General features: G+C 47.3%; 1 protein-coding gene across 2 annotated transcripts in view; it reads right to left on the minus strand.

The window, feature by feature from the left end:
* Nucleotides 1-23638, minus strand: part of RYK (receptor like tyrosine kinase) — a 158423-nt gene that overhangs the window by 91444 nt on the left and 43341 nt on the right. For both annotated transcript variants that reach the window (XM_069727924.1, XM_069727925.1), the window contains exon 2: nt 3855-3976. In XM_069727924.1, the coding sequence (XP_069584025.1) occupies nt 3855-3976 (122 nt within the window). The remainder of the gene's footprint in view (nt 1-3854; nt 3977-23638) is intronic.

The raw sequence follows: 23638 nt of genomic DNA on the forward strand, positions 1-23638 counted from the left end.
TCAGCCCCCAGTGCATTCTTTCTACTCATATATCACACAAAATCTGTTTTACATGCATTCAAATCTGGGTTATAACAGCATGTTATGCTACATTACATTGATTAATTAATGATCTACAAACACGGTACCTTCCCTTTAATGACAGCCAATACGTCTTTTAACTGACCTCACATATAAGAGACTAGCCTCCCCATACAGGTGACAATCCAGCAGCTGTCGGCTGTGCACTATAGCTGACAACTTTCTGCATCAGCCACGATCAGTGTTTGCACCGTCCAAATCTGTTTAACCCCTTAGATGCTGCTCTAAATAGTGACTACATCATTATATATGGTTAACAAAGTGTGGGGGCTTCCTCTTTATCCCATTTGGTGCCCTCAGATCATGATTGTGTGGTCCTGATGTTTGCGATGGCAATTCACGACCAAATATCGGCCTTAGAGTCTGACGGCTGTTGTAACCTGTTCAGAAGTTAGAGGCATTTAGGTGGTAAAAATGCACATTTTCATTTCTGTCATACCACTTTGCATTCATTCCTGTAAAGCACCTGAAGGGTTAATAAACTACCTGACAGCAGTTTTCAGTATGTCAGGGGGTGCCATTTTTAAAATGGTATCACGTTTGGGGGTTTCCCAATATATGGGACCACTAAAGTCACTTCAAACATGGATAAGTCCACAAAAAAATAAATTTTGTAAATTTCCTTGAAAAAATGAAAAATTGCTGCTAGATTTTTAAAACCTCCGAAAATGCTAACAAAATAAATTAACATTTTACAAATGGTGCTGATGTAAAGCCGACATGAGGGAAATGTTATTTATTAATGTTTTTGTGTGTTATGATTATCTGGATTAAAGGGATAATCATTCAAAGTTGGAAAATTGCTAATTTTTAAACATTTTTCTAAAATTTTTGATATTTTTTATAAATAAACACAAAACATGTTGACCTAAATTTACCATTATCATAAAGTATAATGTGTCACGAAAAAACAGTCAAAATTACTGGGATTTGTTGAAGTATCGCAGAGTTATTACCACATAAAGTGACACTGGTCAGATTTCAAAAATTTGGATCCGTCACTAAGGGGTTAAAAAAATTCAACAACTTTTCAAAGCAATTCATGCCAGAAGTCTGGAAAACATTGCCTCGATGAAATGGGGTCCATGGGGCAGGCACCAGAGACATAGCTGCTCGGTGGGGTGACTGGAGTAGGATCCCCACTGATCCCATAGTTATGGCTAATCCTATGGCCAGGGGAGTATTATGTGTGACCAGACAACCCCCATAACAATATGATAAATGACTTACAGTAACAAGTTGGTGTAGATTTCCTCCCCAGACCTAGGCCGGTTGGTGAAAATGGCCACGTGGGCCAGAGTTGCTGAGCAAGAAAAAGCTTAAAGGGAACCTGTCACCCCCCAGGCGTTTTTAACTAAAAGAGCCACCTTGTGCAGCACTAGTGCTGCATTCTGCCAAGGTGGCTCTTCTTTTTGTGCTCCCTTACAACGCTGCAATATTACATTTGTTATCATTTTTGCGCCATACCTTTAGTCTATCCGGGGGGGGGGGCACGTCTTTTCCCCTCGACACAACTGCCTCCCAGCCATCAGTCAGCCCCTCCATGCGCCGCCTCATCGGTCTTCAGTAACATACCCGGCGCTTGCGCTGTAATTTCCAATTTCGAGCATGTACTGTTTGTGCTGCCCTTCGACTCACATCACCTGATGGAATTCATCTTGCGTCTGCCCGATATCCTGCCCCGCAGTCTGTTCTGATTTATACACACAGCAGGGCGGGATCTCGGGCATGATGAATTCCATCAGGTGATGTGAATCGAAGGGCAGCACAAACAGCGCATGCCCGAAATTGGAAATTACAGTGCAAGCGATGGGTACGTTACTGAAGACAGAGGAGGCGGCGCACAGAGAGGTTGACTGATGGCTTGGAGGCAGTTGTGTCCAGCGGAAAAGACGTGCCCCCCCACGAATAGACTAAAGGTATGGCGCAAAAATTATAAAAATTAATATTGCAGCGCTGGAAGGGAGCACAAAAAGAAGAGCCACCTTGGCAGAATGCAGCATTAGTGCTGCACAAGGTGGCTCTTTTAGTTAAAAACGCCAGAGGGGTGACAGGTTCCCTTTAATGAACAAAATAATAGAACATGGCTGTGATACATGAGAAAAATGTGGGTATACCTTCCTCTCCGGGTAATACATGACGCAGGCTATGAGAGGACTCGGCATAGGCAAAAAATACACATCTATATCAGCCAGAAAAGGCCAATGCTCAGAGGGAGCCAGCATCACAGTAAGGAGGAATCCGCTGTGAAACAAGCCACCCACAGCCAGGGAATCGGACTATGGAAATGTACACACACGTATGCTCAGCACAAAGCCCAGCGAGGACGGGGAGGAATGTCAATAGCCGAGAAGAGCACAGTCTAGAGCTGCCGGCAGGCAGACACGGGCCACGTGTGCTAAGGAGCCGCATGGGATAACCCATAGAAGTTAGGAGAGGAGCCAATAAGTATCACAGTATCTCTGCACTCATTCAGGTATTCTCGGTTAGGTGGCGAAATGGGATTTAAGGTACCGTCACACATAACGATATCGTTAACGAAATCGTTATGTGTGACAGCGACCAACGATCAGGCCCCTGCTGGGAGATCGTTGGTCGCTGGGGAAAGTCCAGCACTTTATTTTGTCGCTGGATCTCCCGCTGAATCGGCGTGTGTGACACCGATCCAGCGATGTCTTCACTGGTAACCAGGGTAAACATCGGGTCACTAAGCGCAGGGCCACGCTTAGTAACCCGAAGTTCACCCTGGTTACCGTTGTAAATGTAAAAAAAACAAACACTACATACTTACATTCCGGTGTCTGGTCAGGTCCCTCGCCGTCAGCTTCCCGCACTGACTGGTGAGCGCCGGCCAGCCGTAAAGCAGAGCGGTGACGTCACCGCTGTACTTCACGGCCGGCGCTCAGTCAGTGCTGGAAGCTGAAGGCGAGGGACCTGACCAGACACCGGGAATGTAAGTATGTAGTGTTTGTTTTTTTACATTTACAATGGTAACCAGGGTAAACATCGGGTTACTAAGCGCGGCCCTGCGCTTAGTAACCCGATGTTTACCCTGGTTACCCGGGGACTTCGGGATCGTTGGTCGCTGGAGAGCTGTCTGTGTGACAGTTCTCCAGCGACCAAACAGCGACGCTGCAGCGATCGACATCGTTGTCGGTATCGCTGCAGAATCGCTTAGTGCGACGGTACCTTTAGTGATTTAGGAGCTTATCAGTTTCAAAGAAAGTTTGGTTACAACCAACAGAGCCGATAATTGATGGACACGTGACTTCCTGAGAGTTCAGCAAGGTGTTCTGCCTAGTTAGAACCCAAGGCACATGGCTGAACGAGCTGCAGACAGTGATGTAGGCTCCATGTACTGTAGCTGCACAGAGGCCACGTCACAACCAATCATTTACTGAGGTGCAACCTGTCGACTGTGTATCCAAAAGTGACGTCAATGCAAATTAAAGGATTTCTCTCTTTTTGTCCTCACAGCGAAACCACAGCTCTAAAATAACTGCACCACAGTGAGGAGCAGAGACGCGCGTCCACCTGCGCGAGCTGACCGACAATTGCTGCCCCGTGACACCACCATGTACACCCGGCCGTGCTTGGAGGGCTATGAGCGGCTGTCAGACCCCCTTGCTGTGCTGTATAGATGAGACATTGGACACTATACACACGAGATGACGGGCTGATCCCCTTTGTATGGCCAATGGCAACACATGAGGCAGGAGCGTTTTACTTGTAGTTCCCAAGAAAGAAGAAAAAAGGAAGAATTAACAACGCACCTTAGATTTGGCGTGCCAGCTGAAGTGGAGACTGCTGGTCTCGGTGGGAACAAGCAGGTTAAAGGAAAGGGCATAATGATTGACTATATCGTTCCTGACATAGTACAGCTCCGCATCCAACCCTATATGAAAGAAAGAGACGAGATTATTAATGGAGCAACAAAACCCAAAACCAGAATACACTCAATACCCAGTAACAGCACAAACGCCCCAGTGATATGTACCCGCCAGAGCTACGCACGCACCCCCGGGGCCAGAGCTACGCACGCACCCACCGGGGCCAGAGCTACGCACGCACCCCCCGGGGCCAGAGCTACGCACGCACCCCCCGGGGCCAGAGCTACGCACGCACCCCCCGGGGCCAGAGCTACGCACGCACCCCCCGGGGCCAGAGCTACGCACGCACCCCCCGGGGCCAGAGCTACGCACGCACCCCCCGGGGCCAGAGCTACGCACGCACCCCCCGGGGCCAGAGCTACGCACCCCCGCCCGGGGCCAGAGCTACGCACGCACCCCCCGGGGCCAGAGCTACGCACGCACCCCCCGGGGCCAGAGCTACGCACCCCCGCCCGGGGCCAGAGCTACGCACGCACGCACCCCCGGGGCCAGAGCTACGCACGCACCCCCCGGGGCCAGAGCTACGCACGCACGCACCCCCGGGGCCAGAGCTACGCACGCACCCCCCGGGGCCAGAGCTACGCACGCACCCCCCGGGGCCAGAGCTACGCACGCACCCCCCGGGGCCAGAGCTACGCACGCACCCCCCGGGGTAGGGTGCCAGGTAACCAGACTCACTGCTCCACAGGATGGAGGGGAGACTGCAGCCACCATTTATCATACAGATCTGGGGGCTAGAGTCTGACAATCAGTGGCCGCACAAGGTACATCAGTGCCGCCCAGGACGATTATGTGTACAGCAGCCGAATGGCGCACAAAGTCACAAACCATGAACCAAACAAGACAGCGGAGTACAGGCCATGCGGTAATCTCATCGCTGCCCCACACAGCACACATGTATAACAGACATTGCCAGCTGAAGCCCATTAATATGGGATGTATACTGCTGAGAGATTTTAGGCAAAATATCAAAAACTGCAGCACGAATGCTACATCTGAATTTAAGCTTACACGACAAAGGGAAAAAAAATGTCTCTGTCTATAGTTACAAGAATGTAAATTCCACATTGCTCCCAGCACAGGTGTCACAGTACAACCAGGAGTCAGCGTAGAGGCCGGCCCGTCTCCTGTAGGGCGTACAGAGCCTAATGGATGCGACATATACAGGAGTGTACACCAGCCATAATACGCAGAGGGGTTCACACAGATAGCATTACATGTATATAGGGGAGCAGAGGGGATCACACAGATAGCATTACATGTATATAGGGGAGCAGAGGGGTTCACACAGATAGCATTACATGTATATAGGGGAGCAGAGGGGATCACACAGATGGCATTACATGTATATAGGGGAGCAGAGGGGTTCACACAGATAGCATTACATGTATATAGGGGAGCAGAGGGGATCACACGGATAGCATTACATGTATATAGGGGAGCAGAGGGGATCACACGGATAGCATTACATGTATATAGGGGAGCAGAGGGGATCACACGGATAGCATTACATGTATATAGGGGAGCAGAGGGGATCACACAGATGGCATTACATGTATATAGGGGAGCAGAGGGGATCACACAGATGGCATTACATGTATATAGGGGAGCAGAGGGGATCACACAGATGGCATTACATGTATATAGGGGAGCAGAGGGGTTCACACAGATGGCATTACATGTATATAGGGGGAGCAGAGGGGATCACACAGATAGCATTACATGTATATAGGGGAGCAGAGGGGTTCACACAGATAGCATTACATGTATATAGGGGAGCAGAGGGGATCACACGGATAGCATTACATGTATATAGGGGAGCAGAGGGGATCACACGGATAGCATTACATGTATATAGGGGAGCAGAGGGGTTCACACAGATGGCATTACATGTATATAGGGGAGCAGAGGGGATCACACAGATGGCATTACATGTATATAGGGGAGCAGAGGGGTTCACACAGATGGCATTACATGTATATAGGGGGAGCAGAGGGGATCACACGGATAGCATTACATGTATATAGGGGAGCAGAGGGGATCACACAGATAGCATTACATGTATATAGGTGAGCGGAGGGGATCACACAGATAGCATTACATGTATATAGGTGAGCAGAGGGGATCACACAGATAGCATTACATGTATATAGGTGAGCAGAGGGGATCACTCAGATAGCATTACATGTATATAGGGGAGCAGAGGGGTTCACACAGATAGCATTACATGTATATAGGTGAGCAGAGGGGATCACACAGATGGCATTACATGTATATAGGGGGAGCGGAGGGGATCACTCAGATAGCATTACATGTATATAGGGGAGCAGAGGGGTTCACACAGATAGCATTACATGTATATAGGTGAGCAGAGGGGATCACACAGATGGCATTACATGTATATAGGGGGAGCGGAGGGGATCACACAGATAGCATTACATGTATATAGGTGAGCAGAGGGGATCACACAGATGGCATTACATGTATATAGGTGAGCAGAGGGGATCACACAGATAGCATTACATGTATATAGGTGAGCAGAGGGGATCACACAGATAGCATTACATGTATATAGGGGAGCAGAGGGGATCACACAGATAGCATTACATGTATATAGGGGAGCAGAGGGGATCACTCAGATAGCATTACATGTATATAGGGGAGCAGAGGGGTTCACACAGATAGCATTACATGTATATAGGGGAGCAGAGGGGATCACACAGATAGCATTACATGTATATAGGGGAGCAGAGGGGATCACACGGATAGCATTACATGTATATAGGGGAGCAGAGGGGTTCACACAGATGGCATTACATGTATATAGGTGAGCAGAGGGGTTCACACAGATAGCATTACATGTATATAGGTGAGCAGAGGGGATCACACAGATAGCATTACATGTATATAGGGGAGCAGAGGGGATCACTCAGATAGCATTACATGTATATAGGGGAGCAGAGGGGTTCACACAGATAGCATTACATGTATATAGGTGAGCAGAGGGGATCACACAGATGGCATTACATGTATATAGGGGGAGCGGAGGGGATCACACAGATAGCATTACATGTATATAGGTGAGCAGAGGGGATCACACAGATGGCATTACATGTATATAGGGGAGCAGAGGGGATCACTCAGATAGCATTACATGTATATAGGGGAGCAGAGGGGTTCACACAGATAGCATTACATGTATATAGGTGAGCAGAGGGGATCACACAGATGGCATTACATGTATATAGGGGGAGCGGAGGGGATCACACAGATAGCATTACATGTATATAGGTGAGCAGAGGGGATCACACAGATGGCATTACATGTATATAGGTGAGCAGAGGGGATCACACAGATAGCATTACATGTATATAGGTGAGCAGAGGGGATCACACAGATAGCATTACATGTATATAGGGGAGCAGAGGGGATCACACAGATAGCATTACATGTATATAGGGGAGCAGAGGGGATCACTCAGATAGCATTACATGTATATAGGGGAGCAGAGGGGTTCACACAGATAGCATTACATGTATATAGGGGAGCAGAGGGGATCACACAGATAGCATTACATGTATATAGGGGAGCAGAGGGGATCACACGGATAGCATTACATGTATATAGGGGAGCAGAGGGGTTCACACAGATGGCATTACATGTATATAGGGGAGCAGAGGGGATCACACAGATAGCATTACATGTATATAGGGGAGCAGAGGGGATCACACAGATAGCATTACATGTATATAGGGGAGCAGAGGGGATCACACGGATAGCATTACATGTATATAGGGGAGCAGAGGGGTTCACACAGATGGCATTACATGTATATAGGGGAGCAGAGGGGATCACACAGATGGCATTACATGTATATAGGGGAGCAGAGGGGATCACACAGATGGCATTACATGTATATAGGGGAGCAGAGGGGTTCACACAGATAGCATTACATGTATATAGGGGAGCAGAGGGGATCACACGGATAGCATTACATGTATATAGGGGAGCAGAGGGGATCACACGGATAGCATTACATGTATATAGGGGAGCAGAGGGGTTCACACAGATGGCATTACATGTATATAGGGGAGCAGAGGGGATCACACAGATGGCATTACATGTATATAGGGGAGCAGAGGGGTTCACACAGATGGCATTACATGTATATAGGGGGAGCAGAGGGGATCACACGGATAGCATTACATGTATATAGGGGAGCAGAGGGGATCACACAGATAGCATTACATGTATATAGGTGAGCGGAGGGGATCACACAGATAGCATTACATGTATATAGGTGAGCAGAGGGGATCACACAGATAGCATTACATGTATATAGGTGAGCAGAGGGGATCACACAGATAGCATTACATGTATATAGGGGAGCAGAGGGGATCACACAGATGGCATTACATGTATATAGGGGAGCAGAGGGGATCACTCAGATAGCATTACATGTATATAGGGGAGCAGAGGGGTTCACACAGATAGCATTACATGTATATAGGTGAGCAGAGGGGATCACACAGATGGCATTACATGTATATAGGGGGAGCGGAGGGGATCACACAGATAGCATTACATGTATATAGGTGAGCAGAGGGGATCACACAGATGGCATTACATGTATATAGGTGAGCAGAGGGGATCACACAGATAGCATTACATGTATATAGGTGAGCAGAGGGGATCACACAGATAGCATTACATGTATATAGGGGAGCAGAGGGGATCACACAGATAGCATTACATGTATATAGGGGAGCAGAGGGGATCACTCAGATAGCATTACATGTATATAGGGGAGCAGAGGGGTTCACACAGATAGCATTACATGTATATAGGGGAGCAGAGGGGATCACACAGATAGCATTACATGTATATAGGGGAGCAGAGGGGATCACACGGATAGCATTACATGTATATAGGGGAGCAGAGGGGTTCACACAGATGGCATTACATGTATATAGGGGAGCAGAGGGGATCACACAGATAGCATTACATGTATATAGGGGAGCAGAGGGGTTCACACAGATAGCATTACATGTATATAGGGGAGCAGAGGGGATCACACGGATAGCATTACATGTATATAGGGGAGCAGAGGGGATCACACGGATAGCATTACATGTATATAGGGGAGCAGAGGGGATCACACAGATAGCATTACATGTATATAGGGGAGCAGAGGGGATCACAGATAGCATTACATGTATATAGGGGAGCAGAGGGGATCACACAGATAGCATTACATGTATATAGGGGAGCAGAGGGGATCACACAGATAGCATTACATGTATATAGGGGAGCAGAGGGGATCACACAGATAGCATTACATGTATATAGGGGAGCAGAGGGGATCACAGATAGCATTACATGTATATAGGGGAGCAGAGGGGATCACAGATAGCATTACATGTATATGGGGGAGCAGAGGGGATCACACGGATAGCATTACATGTATAAGGAGGGCAACAAAATTAATAAAGGGGATGGGAGAACTACAATACCCAGATAGATTAGCGAAATTAGGATTATTTAGTCTAGAAAAAAGACGACTGAGGGGCGATCTAATAACCATGTATAAGTATATAAGGGGACAATACAAATATCTCGCTGAGGATCTGTTTATACCAAGGAAGGTGACGGGCACAAGGGGGCATTCTTTGCGTCTGGAGGAGAGAAGGTTTTTCCACCAACATAGAAGAGGATTCTTTACTGTTAGGGCAGTGAGAATCTGGAATTGCTTGCCTGAGGAGGTGGTGATGGCGAACTCAGTCGAGGGGTTCAAGAGAGGCCTGGATGTCTTCCTGGAGCAGAACAATATTGTATCATACAATTATTAGGTTCTGTAGAAGGACGTAGATCTGGGGATTTATTATGATGGAATATAGGCTGAACTGGATGGAGAAATGTCTTTTTTCGGCCTTACTAACTATGTTACTATGTTACACAGATAGCATTACATGTATATAGGGGAGCAGAAGGGTTCACACAGATAGCATTACATGTATATAGGGGGAGCAGAGGGGTTCACACAGATAGCATTACATGTATATAGGGGAGCAGAGGGGTTCACATAGATGGCATTACATGTATATAGGGGGAGCAGAGGGGTTCACACAGATAGCATTACATGTATATAGGGGAGCAGAGGGGTTCACATAGATGGCATTACATGTATATAGGGGGAGCAGAGGGGATCACACAGATAGCATTACATGTATATAGGGGAGTCCAGAGGCCAATCAGTGAACGCTGCGCTCGCCTTACACTACAAACAGGTCACCCTTGCCCCAGTCCGTCCCACCATCTTTTACATATTGATGAAGGTCTCTAGTTCCCGCTTGTCCTCAATCACTGTCATACGTTTTACACAGTAACCCTCCACTGATGCGTCTATTCAGCCGCAGCACAAAAGAAAAGCCGAGACTAATTGGGCCAATTAAAGGAGGCACTTAATCCTCCAGAGCAGCGCTTGCTGGCACCAATACAACTCTCAGGTGGCATTGTGTGGGCACAACCTCAGGGCTTGGGAAACAGGCGGCAACATTATTACTCCACACAGCACAGAAGAGCTGCACATCCATCATGTCTGTCAGGGCTCTAAGCTAGGAGTGTGTGTGTGTGTGTGTATCTGTATGGTGTGTGTGTGTCTGTATGTAGTGTGTGTGTGTGTCTGTATGTAGTGTGTGTGTGTGTCTGTATGTAGTGTGTGTGTGTGTCTGTATGTAGTGTGTGTGTGTGCGTGTGTGTGTCTGTATGTAGTGTGTGTGTGTCTATGTAGTGTGTGTGCGTCTGTGTGTGTGTATGTAGTGTGCATGTATCGTGTGTGTGTGTGTGTGTGTGTGTGTGTGTGTGTGTGTGTGTGTGTGTGTGTGTATGTAGTGTGTGTGTGTGTATGTAGTGTGTGTATCTGTATGTAGTGTGTATGTATCTGCGTGCAGTGTGTGTGTGTGTATATCTGTATTTAGTGTGTGTATGTGTATGTAGTGTGTATGTATCTGTATATAGTGTGTCTGTATGTAGTGTGTATGTATCTGTATTTAGTGTGTGTATGTGTATGTAGTGTGTATGTATCTGTATGTAGTGTGTCTGTGTGTGTGTGTGTGTGTGTATGTAGTGTGTATGTATCTGTGTGTAGTGTGTGTACAGTCATGGTCAAAAGTATTGACATCCCTGCAATTCTGTCAGATAATACTCTGTTTCTTCCTGAAAATGATTGCAAACATAAATTATTTGGTATTATTATCTTCATTTAATTTGTCTTAAATGAAAAAACACAAAAGAGAATGAAGCAAAAAGCAATACATTGATCATTTCACACAAAACTCCAAAAATGGGCCAGACAAAAGTATTGGCACCCTCAGCCTAATACTTGGTTGCACAACCTTTACCCAAAATAACTGCGACCAACCACTTCCGGTAACCATCAATGAGTTTCTTACAATGCTCTGCTGGAATTTTAGACCATTCTTCTTTGGCAAACTGCTCCAGGTCCCTGATATTTGAAGGGTGCCTTCTCCAAACTGCCATTTTTAGATCTCTGCACAGGTGTTCTATGGGATTCAGGTCTGGACTCATTGCTGGCCACCTTAGAAGTCTCCAGTGCTTTCTCTCAAACCATTTTCTAGTGCTTTTTGAAGTGTGTTTTGGGTCATTGTCCTGCTGGAAGACCCATGACCTCTGAGGGAGACCCAGCTTTCTCACACTGGGCCCTACATTATGCTGCAAAATTTGTTGGCAGTCTTCAGACTTCATAATGCCATGCACACGGTCAAGCAGTCCAGTGCCAGAGGCAGCAAAGCAACCCCAAAACATCAGGGAACCTCCGCCATGTTTAACTGTAGGGACCATGTTCTTTTCTTTGAATATCTCTTTTTTTCTCCTGTAAACTATGTTGATGCCTTTGCCCAAAAAGCTCTACTTTTGTCTCATCTGACCAGAGAACATTCTTCCAAAACGTTTTAGGCTTTTTCAGGTAAGTTTTGGCAAACTCCAGCCTGGCTTTTTTATGTCTCGGGGTAAGAAGTGGGGTCTTCCTGGGTCCCTACCATACAGTCCCTTTTCATTCAGACGCCGACGGATAGTACGGGTTGACACTGTTGTACCCTCGGACTACAGGGCAGCTTGAACTTGGATGTTAGTCGAGGTTCTTTATCCAACATCCACACAATCTTGCGTTGAAATCTCTTGTCAATTTTTCTTTTCCGGCCACATCTAGGGAGGTTAGCCACAGTGCCATGGGCTTTAAACTTCTTAATGACACTGCGCACGGTAGACAAAGGAACATTCAGGTCTTTGGAGATGGACTTGTAGCCTTGAGATTGCTCATGCTTCCTCACAATTTGGTTTCTCAAGTCCTCAGACAGTTCTTTGGTCTTCTTTCTTTTCTCCATGCTCAATGTGGTACACACAAGGACACAGGACAGAGGTTGAATCAACTTTAATCCATGTCAACTGGCTGCAAGTGTGATTTAGTTATCTGCGTGTAGTGTGTGTGTGTGTGTGTGTGTGTGTATGTATCTGCGTGTAGTGTGTGTGTATCTGCGTGTTGTGTGTGTGTGTATCTGTATTTAGTGTGTGTGTGTGTGTGTGCGCGTGCGTGTGTGTGCATGTGTATGTATCTGTATGTAGTGTATGTGTACCTGAATGTAGTATGTAGTGTGTATATGTATTAAGTGTGTGTATGTATGTAGGTATCTGTGTGTAGTGTGTGTGTGTGTATGCATGTAGATCTGTATTTAGTGTGTGTGTGTGTGTGTGTGTATCTGTATGTAGTTTGTATGTATTAGTGTGTGTCTGTAGTGTGTGTGTGTGTGTGTGTGCGCATCTGTATGTAGTGTGTAGTATGTATTAGTGTGTGTAGTGTGTGTGTGAGAGTTAGTGGAGTGTGCGTGTTTATCTGTATGAGCAGCACGGTGGCTTAGTGGTTACTCCGGTTTCCTCCCACACTCCAAAGACATACTGATAGGGATTCTAGATTGTGAGCCCCATCGGTAACCGCGATGATAATGTGTGCACACTGTAAAGTGCTAAAGGGCATGGCCTCACTAAGGTCGCAGCTTGGCATGCGACACCCTGCAGAAAATTTTGGACGCAAAGTAAAGCAACTAAGAGGATGTAAACTAGACTAGACGTCCACAGATTCCCCAAATGTATCACACAGTAAGGGTACCGTCACACAGTGGCATTTTGATCGCTACGACGGCACGATTTGTGACGTTCCAGCGATCTCGCTGTGTCTGACACGCTCCTGCGATCAGGGACCCTGCTGAGAATCGTACGTCGTAGCAGATCGTTTGAAACTTTCTTTCGTCGTCTAGTGTCCCGCTGTGGCGGCATGATCGCATGGTGTAACAAAGGTGTGCACGATATTGTATACGATGTGCGCATAGTAACCAACGGCTTCTACATCGCACATACATCATGAAATTATCGCTCCAGCGTCGTACATTGCAAAGTGTGACAGCAGTCTACGACGCTGGAGCGATATTGTTACGATGCTGGAGCGTCACGGATCGTGCAGTCGTAGCGATCAAAATGCCACTGTGTGACGGTACCCTTAGAATACACTGTGCTGAAGTTAGAATTAATAAATGTGCCCCACTGCAGTATATGACGGGTTAAAGGGTATGTGCTGACGATCAGTAAACGCTGCGGGTTGGAAGCTGCGGACTACACTGCGTCCAGATATTACAGCATAGTGGATGGATCAAGAAATCTCACATCCACTCAGCGTCCAGAGACACCGGGGAATCACTCGCGGAGACTGACATGTGGCGCGTCTTTACAGACCGCTTGTCTCCACAAGAGAAATGTCACCAATGGAAATGTATTGGATGCTGCCAATCCGCACGGTTCAGATCCATGCAGATCCATGTGCGGCATCCGACACGCTGCCAGTTCCAGACCATCGCCACATAGCCTTACACTATACGATAAGCCTGATCATACCAGCCGAAGTAACGAGCGAACAGCAGCAATGACTGAATGTCCGGAGCTATCGCAGCCACACAGTGAACGCCATCGGAGGACCCAGCTCCGGTTCTGTACACATCGGTGCTTTAGTTGTTCCCTTTGGCTTCTCTTCTCACTGTGAGCCATACCATTATTTGAGTACCATTATTTGAGCACAATATTTTTGTGCCATCAAAAAAAATTATACAAGCCCCTGAAAGAACTGCTGAGCCTTTTATCAGTCAGTAGGGTCTGTCCGATGTGGTCACATTATAAACAGAAGCCATAATAAAAGTGTACATGACTCAGCCTTATACAGAGGCTTTGTGCCAGCCCCTCGCTGGAGTCACCACAAACACCTGACTGCCCCGCCATATTACCGGCTGAAAACGCTTTTACCATCACACGCTTGGTAAAGATCGTAGTGAGAAGGGATAGTGCACTAGGGAGAAAGATCCAAAGAGACAAGTCCATACAGATCTGCGGAGATGAAAGGGTTCCCTAAAGGAATCCTGATATTCGGGGACACCTCCTACACAAGGGTAAGCGCTGGCATGGTGCCCGGCCGCCATTACCGCCCATGTCAGACAGCACCTGGAAATACAAGTGATTTTGCAGTTTATTATTAATTAAAATGTTCAGCCGTTCTTCAGATATTAACCCTTTTGTTTGCAGCTCGTTGCCTTGGAGACCGACCACTGCTGCTGGACAGCAGAACCCGCGCAGTGCTCACAAGCTCTTTTCCGTTGATCTGATAAGCACTGTATAGGAGCTGCCACGATCACTGGGGGCGCTGTTAGCCCCTAATCTCAGCCAGCGTCTGTGCATCGCTTACACGCTAGACAGCAGAGGTGGTCGGTCTCCAAGGCATTAGGTAACAAACTAAACAAATGATAACATCTCAAAAACGGCTTCAAATTTTAATATGAAATACATATCAAAAGTGCTTATTTTTACAAGAATTAGCTGACAATACCATTTATGAAGATGGGAATAATCCTTTAAAAGGAAGAGGTCACACGAGTTTGGTCACGTTTTCACAACGCTGGCAAAATCCGTTTCTGCCACGCGTTTTCACAAATCACGCCGGAAACTGCAATTTGACCAAATTCCTTCTTATGGTAAAATGGAGATTGCAGGCCGGTGTCACAGAGCAGCTCTAGAAGACCAGCGCCATCCAGGCCTTGTGGACGGAGAGGGCTCAGCGGTATAATGATTCTGAGAGTATCGAAAAAGCTCAGGTTCTCCTTCAGATCCAATGGGTTAGACAAAGCATGCACAAAAGGAGGCTAGTGCCCCCTACAGGTGGCAATCCAATGCCAGGAGAGAGGGGCTTCTTCCTTCTGGAGGAGACACGTTGCACATAATGGAGCGGCTGGGAACAAAATATGAAAGAACAATGGTTCACTGGGAAAACAAACATTTGTTGAACCATCAACTTACTTCTATATAATGAGTACGGCCACAATTCTGCCTAGCCACAAGCCCACCCGGCCACCCAACTTGGGAGGCCCCCACTATGCTCTGCCCGTTTCAGGCCATCAGACTACAAGCCGGAGTGACCCTGACGCGTTTCATCCTCTCCGGGGTGCACACATCATGGGTCCTACAGTAATGAGCAGCAGGAGGACAGGATCGCACGCATTCTGATGGAAATGATCCTAGCATGGATACAAATAGCGAGTGCTTTTCATTATGGACCCGACTAAACAAATTACAGTCAAACAAGGGAAGAACGTGTTGAATGGATTAAGCAGAAATCTGTTTCCTGAATTAACCCAAATGAGATTGATTTCATGGCAGGAAGTCAGGCTTTTCTTGTGAGCAGCACCACGAGGGCACATCCATCCCGGCACCTCGGGCATCCGCTCACATGGGCAGCAGCTCCCCTCCGGCTGCCGCAGGCTTGTTATTCTGGATTTATAGTGTTGGGACAATGGGGATTACATGTTAGTATTAGCAGAGGTCACAGTCTGACCTCCGGCCCTCGCTGCTCCCAGGACTGGGCTATAGAATGACTTCTGCCCACACTTGGCTACAAAAACTCGGCCCAAAGCAACGCTGCCAGGTACACTCCCAAGGGGAGACCTCTGTTTGTGTCTAACTTTTAATTATGGAAAAATCTATTTATTTTAGGTCTAATCCTAGAAAAACCCACCGTCAGACCAAGGCTATATCATTCTCCAAGCAAAACGGCCAGGTCAAACCATACGCTGCCGTTACTAAAGCCAGAATCTGTCAGTAGGTTTGTGTTATGTAGTCCGAGAGCAGCATGATGTAGGGGCAGAGATCCTGAGTACAGCGATGTGTCACTTACTGGGCCGTCTGCTGCTGTTACAATAAAATCAGTGTTTTATCAGCAGGAATACATCACTACAGGACAAGTCACTTTGTGCCTCCTAGTCCAACCACAACTTCACCACTGATTGGCTGCTGTGTTTACTGTGCATAGGCAGAAAACTGCCAGTCGTATGGGCGGAGCTATACAGCGCTCAGTAGTCAGAAAACTGCAATATCTGCAGCAGAAAAAAAAACAGGGACTGCTTTAAAATAACAAAAAACAGCCAAGTAAGTAGCACATTCCTGGAATCAGGGTCTCAGACCCTGCATCAGGCTGCTCTCAGTCTACATAGCCAAAACCTGCTGACATACTCCCTTTATAGTGTCTCACTACTTTCAGAAAACGATCAATTGATGAAATGTAGAAGTATTCAGCTGTATGCTTCTGCCCTAATGACTATTGTCGGCGGCCACTGAGGATACATGCAGAGCATGACATGCGGGAAAGACAACTATGCACAGCCACAAAACCTTTACAGAAATTATATGGAATCTTGTTTCACAAGCCTTTTGCACTGTCAGGAGTTCCACTTTTGATGACCCTTTTCCAACAGGTGCTCTTATAGCGACAAATCACAGCTGCTACAGAGGTTAGGTTAATCTCACTCATGGCTGCTCAAATCAGTCATTGTCATGTTAAAAGCATCTAACCCAGCCATGAAGGCAAAATGCAATTCTAGATGTAAAGAGGCTCCCCCCAAGAGAGACACGCCCCAGAGGGGTCCCCCCCCAAGAGAGACACGCCCCAGAGGGGTCCCCCCCCCCAGAGAGACACGCCCCAGAGGGGTCCCCCCCTCCCGGGAGAGACACGCCCCAGAGGGGTCCCCCCCCCCGAGAGAGACACGCCCCAGAGGGGTCCCCCCCCCCAGAGAGACACGCCCCAGAGGGGGTCCCCCCCCCCCCAGAGAGACACGCCCCAGAGGGGTCCCCCCCCCCGAGAGAGACACGCCCCAGAGGGGGTCCCCCCCCCCCGAGAGAGACACGCCCCAGAGGGGTCCCCCCCCAGAGAGAGACACGCCCCAGAGGGGTCCCCCCCGAGAGAGACACGCCCCAGAGGGGTCCCCCCCGAGAGAGACACGCCCCAGAGGGGTCCCCCCCGAGAGAGACACGCCCCAGAGGGGTCCCCCCCGAGAGAGACACGCCCCAGAGGGGTCCCCCCCGAGAGAGACACGCCCCAGAGGGGTCCCCCCCGAGAGAGACACGCCCCAGAGGGGTCCCCCCCCCAGAGAGACGCCCCAGAGGGGTCCCCCCCCAGAGAGACACGCCCCAGAGGGGTCCCCCCCGAGAGACACGCCCCAGAGGGGTCCCCCCCCGAGAGACACGCCCCAGAGGGCCCCCCCCCAGAGAGACACGCCCCAGAGGGGTCCCCCCCCCCCCGAGAGAGACACGCCCCAGAGGGGTCCCCCCCCGAGAGAGACACGCCCCAGAGGGGTCCCCCCCCCCCCCGAGAGACATGCCGCCTTCATAAAAACCATGAGAATTAGCACTAAATAAAAATTCCTAAGTCTTTAGAACCATTTGGAGGATTAACAATATATCTGAATAAATTAAGAGAGGAACTTGACACTTTTTAGCTGGTGACCGGTCCGCTATAAAGTGGCTGCACAAGCCTTCCAAACCAATTGCCCATTAGGATAGGTTACGAACATCAGATCGGTGGTGGGTCAGACACCCGGCACCCCACAGATGAGTATGTGACGGTCCTGGTCGTACACCTTGTGCTGCGGACAGAACCATTCCGAACACTGTGTAATGGGTTCTGCAGCTCAGATCCTGCTCACTTCCATAGTGGCTGAGCTCCAGTACCTGAGTGAGCACTAGTGTTGATCTAGCAGCTGTATCATTTATCGGAGCGTCTTACGGGCACATCAAGTAACAACAAAAATGCTAACAAATAGGAGGAGATGCATTAGGGAGTTTACAAGTCCTCGCCCAATGTGATGCAGAAAACATGACGGCTCCACAACGCCTGACAAACAGTCTGATGCCTTATTTAGGCAGGAGACGCCGTGGGAGTAATGTGCTCTGCTGACAGAACATCATCTTCCCCACCGAGAAGGAGAACACCAGAGTGATCCTCCAGACAAGTTATATCAGGTCATGGACACCAGACAGGCACAATCCCCCAGAGAGGAAAAAGGAGCATTTAGGAGCTCAGCAGTGGAGATGGGCAGCTGGCTAAAGACTCGGTCACACGGATAGACGAAGTATCCTTTATAGTTTGTGCTGCTCAACACGTCTAAAAAAAAATATCCAAAGACGTTTGATCTTTTGATCCGAGTTGCAAAATAAAACCACCAGTGCAAGTGTATGGACCATGAAAATCACCGTCAGCACGGGCATGTAAGAAAATCACTGATGGTCAATACAGATGCACAGGACAAATACGGATAACTCTGATCCAGCACAATGATGAACACTTGTCTGCTTTCTCATGAACAGTTTCTCGAAGGCGGATATTAAGACATATCCTATATACACTGCTCAAAAAAATAAAGGGAACACTTAAACGACAGAATATGGCTCCAGGTTAATCAAACTTCTGTGAAATCAAACTGACCACTTAGGAAGCAACACTGTTTGACAATCAATTTCACATGCTGTTGTGCAAATGGAATAGACAACAGATGGAAATTATTGGCAATTATCAAGTCACTCAATAAAGGAGTGGTTCTGCAGGTGGGGACCACAGACCACATCTCAGTACCAATGCTATCTGGCTGATGTTTTGGTCACTTTTGAATGTTGTTTGTGCTTTCATACGCGTGGTAGCATGAGACGGACTCTACAACCCACACAAGTGCCCAGCCCACGTAGTATATTGCCCAGCCACGTACTATATTGCCCAGCCACGTACTACAGGTCCTTCTCAAAAAATTAGCATATAGTGTTAAATTTCATTATTTACCATAATGTAATGATTACAATTAAACTTTCATATATTATAGATTCATTATCCACCAACTGAAATTTGTCAGGTCTTTTATTGTTTTAATACTGATGATTTTGGCATACAACTCCTGATAACCCAAAAAACCTGTCTCAATAAATTAGCATATTTCACCCATCCAATCAAATAAAAGTGTTTTTTAATAACAAACAAAAAAACCATCAAATAATAATGTTCAGTTATGCACTCAATACTTGGTCGGGAATCCTTTGGCAGAAATGACTGCTTCAATGCGGCGTGGCATGGAGGCAATCAGCCTGTGACACTGCTGAGATGTTATGGAGGCCCAGGATGCTTCAATAGCGGCCTTAAGCTCATCCAGAGTGTTGGGTCTTGCGTCTCTCAACTTTCTCTTCACAATATCCCACAGATTCTCTATGGGGTTCAGGTCAGGAGAGTTGGCAGGCCAATTGAGCACAGTAATACCATGGTCAGTAAACCATTTACCAGTGGTTTTGGCACTGTGAGCAGGTGCCAGGTCGTGCTGAAAAATGAAATCTTCATCTCCATAAAGCATTTCAGCCGATGGAAGCATGAAGTGCTCCAAAATCTCCTGATAGCTAGCTGCATTGACCCTGCCCTTGATGAAACACAGTGGACCAACACCAGCAGCTGACATGGCACCCCACACCATCACTGACTGTGGGTACTTGACACTGGACTTCAGGCATTTTGGCATTTCCTTCTCCCCAGTCTTCCTCCAGACTCTGGCACCTTGATTTCCGAATGACATGCAAAATTTGCTTTCATCAGAAAAAAGTACTTGGGACCACTTAGCAACAGTCCAGTGCTGCTTCTCTGTAGCCCAGGTCAGGCGCCTCTGCCGCTGTTTATGGTTCAAAAGTGGCTTTACCTGGGGAATGCGGCACCTGTAGCCCATTTCCTGCACACGCCTGTGCACGGTGGCTCTGGATGTTTCCACACCAGACTCAGTCCACTGCTTCCTCAGGTTCCCCAAGGTCTGGAATCGGTCCTTCTCCACAATCTTCCTCAGGGTCCGGTCTCCTCTTCTCGTTGTACAGCGTTTTCTGCCACATTGTTTCCTTCCAACAGACTTACCATTGAGGTGCCTTGATACAGCACTCTGAGAACAGCCTATTTGTTGAGAAATTTCTTTCTGGGTCTTACCCTCTTGCTTGAGGGTGTCAATGATGGCCTTCTTGACATCTGTCAGGTCGCTAGTCTTAAGGTACCGTCACACTTAGCGACGCTGCAGCCATACCGACAACGATCCGGATCGCTGCAGCGTCGCTGTTTGGTCGCTGGAGAGCTGTCACACAGACAGCTCTCCAGCGACCAACGATGCCGGTAACCAGGGTAAACATCGGGTAACTAAGCGCAGGGCCACGCTTAGTAACCCGATGTTTACCCTGGTTACCATCCTAAAAGTAAAAAAAAACAAACACTACATACTTACCTACCGCTGTCTGTCCTCCAGCGCTGTGCTCTGCACTCCTCCTGTACTGACTGAGCACAGCGGCCGGAAAGCAGAGCGGTGACGTCACCGCTCTGCTTTCCGGCTGACCGACGCTCACAGCCAGTACAGGAGGAGTGCAGAGCAGAGTGCCGGGGACAGACAGCGGTAGGTAAGTATGTAGTGTTTGTTTTTTTTTACTTTTAGGATGGTAACCAGGGTAAACATCGGGTTACTAAGCGCGGCCCTGCGCTTAGTTACCCGATGTTTACCCTGGTTACCAGTGAAGACATCGCTGAATCGGTGTCACACACGCCGATTCAGCGATGTCTACGGGAGTCCAGCGACCAAATAAAGTTCTGGACTTTCTTCCCCGACCAGCGACAGCACAGCAGGGGCCTGATCGCTGCTGCCTGTCACACTGGACGATATCGCTAGCCAGGACGCTGCAACGTCACGAATCGCTAGCGATATCGTCTAGTGTGACGGTACCTTTACCCATGATGGGGGTTTTGAGTAATGAACCAGGCAGGGAGTTTATAAAAGCCTCAGGTATCTTTTGCATGTGTTTAGAGGTAATTAGTCGATTCAGAAGATTAGGTTAATAGGTCGTTTAGAGAACCTTTTCTTGATATGCTAATTTATTGAGACAGGTTTTTTGGGTTATCAGGAGTTGTATGCCAAAATCATCAGTATTTAAACAATAAAAGACCTGACAAATTTCAGTTGGTGGATAATGAATCTATAATATATGAAAGTTTAATTGTAATCATTACATTATGGTAAATAATGAAATTTAACACTATATGCTAATTTTTTGAGAAGGACCTGTATATTGCCCAGCCACGTACTATATTGCCCAGCCACGCACTATATTGCCCAGCCACGTACTATATTGCCCAGCCACGTACTATATTGCCCAGCCACGTACTATATTGCCCAGCCACGTACTATATTGCCCAGCCACGTATGTCACAGGTTAAAAAATAAAAAATAAACATATACTCACCTTCCGATCCGACGGCCCCTTGTAGTTCTGTTGCCAGCTTCCGGTCCCAGGGCGTGATGACGGTCACATGACCGTGACGTCATGGCAGGTCCGCAGCCTCAATAGTAAAAAGATCTAATGCTAAAAATAATTAAAAAAATAAAAAAATCATCATACTCACATTCCGGCGCCTTTCCTGCGCCTCGCGACGCTCTGGTGACCAGTCCATGCAAGCGGCAGGTTCCGGTGGCAAAGATGGTATGCGACAAGGACCTTCCATGACGTCACGGTCATGTGACCGCGACGTCATCACAGGTCCTGAGCCCATACCAACACTGGGACTGGAAGCTGCTGGGTGCACCGCACGCAGGGCCAGGACTTCAACGGAGGGTGAGTATATGTTTATTTTAAGTCTGTATACTACATGGCTCTGTGCTGCATACTCAGTCGCTGGGCAATATACTACATGGACATGCATTTTCTAGAATACCCGATGCGTTAGAATCGGGCCACCATCTAGTGTATGTGTGTGTGTGTAATATATATATATTTTATTTTTTTTATCTATATTTTTCTTTTTCCATACGTCAGATGATAGGAACATAGAGATAACCATTCCAACAGAAGACAAATAGCTAATGTAACACAAAGAAGAGTGGAGTTTAGGGGAGGCCCGGCTATGGCTCATGGCCGACCCAGACTCCTCGTTAGTTCTCAATCATCTGCTCAGGATGAGGGCAAAGAGTTCAAGTAAAATATGGCAAAGAATGAGTCTGACCGCACAAACATGACATGAGATTTGTAGCAGGACATTTCATTTATTTTTCATGTCTAGACACCAGAGGAAATCAGCCTGCGGTGGAGAAAACCTATTTCGCTGACTGCATTGCTGAAGCATTTGGTTTAGATGAAGTCCCCATGACCACATCTCCCACCCTGCAGGTTTGGCCTTTGTCAAAGTCCACCGGAGTGCAGGTTATCAGATGAAGCCTACATGTGGCACACATTTATTTCTTCCTTAAGCACAAGCGTTTGCGAACAGAGTGATGTACTGCACAAGGTTATGACTGGTCATCACCACCCACCACTGCAGGTGCCAAGTCTACATTAGTATGGAAATGTGAAGTGGTCGCCTGCATACTAATGCACAAATCATATCAGCTGGGGTCCAAAGGCCTACACAAGTGCCAAGCTTCACCCACTATTCTTCTGTGGATACTCATTATGGATATTACCTCTCCTAAATCTGCAGAACTGCACCAGGAAAATATCCAAGATTTCCAATCACAAGCTTCACTCCTGAGTCAGGCCGGCCACGCTTCCAGAGACGGTGCGCACCTCTAGGACAGCTGGAAGGAGTATATGATACCAGCTTGGATTTTAAGCCCATTCATGCCTTAATATTTTTTTTTCACCCAGATTCGACAACCCCCTTAAGAATTTAAGATATTAACCCCTTAAGCCCCGAGGGTGGTTTGCACGTTAATGACCGGGCCAATTTTTACAATTCTGACCACTGTCCCTTTATGAGGTTATAACTCTGGAACGCTTCAACGGTTCCCAGTGATTCTGACATTGTGTTTTCGAGACATATTGTACTTCATGATAGTGGTAAAAATTCTTTGATAGTGCCTGCGTTTGTTTGTGAAAAAAACGGAAATTTGGCGAAAATTATGAAAATTTTGCAATTTTCCAACTTTGAATTTTTATGCAATTAAATCACAGAGATATGTCACAAAATACTTAATAAATAATATTTCCCACATGTCTACTTTACATCAGCACAATTTTGGAACCAAAATTTTTTTTTGTTAGGGAGTTATAAGGGTTAAAAGTTGACCAGCAATTTCTCATTTTTACAACACCATTTTATTTTAAAGGGACCACATCACATTTGAAGTCATTTTGAGGGGTCTATATGATATAAAATACCCAAGTGTGACACCATTCTAAAAACTGCACCCCTCAAGGTGCTCAAAACCATATTCAAGAACTTTATTAACCCTTCTGGT

This window comes from Ranitomeya imitator, chromosome 5 (genome assembly GCF_032444005.1).
Source record: "Ranitomeya imitator isolate aRanImi1 chromosome 5, aRanImi1.pri, whole genome shotgun sequence".
Classification (NCBI taxonomy): domain Eukaryota; kingdom Metazoa; phylum Chordata; class Amphibia; order Anura; family Dendrobatidae; genus Ranitomeya; species Ranitomeya imitator.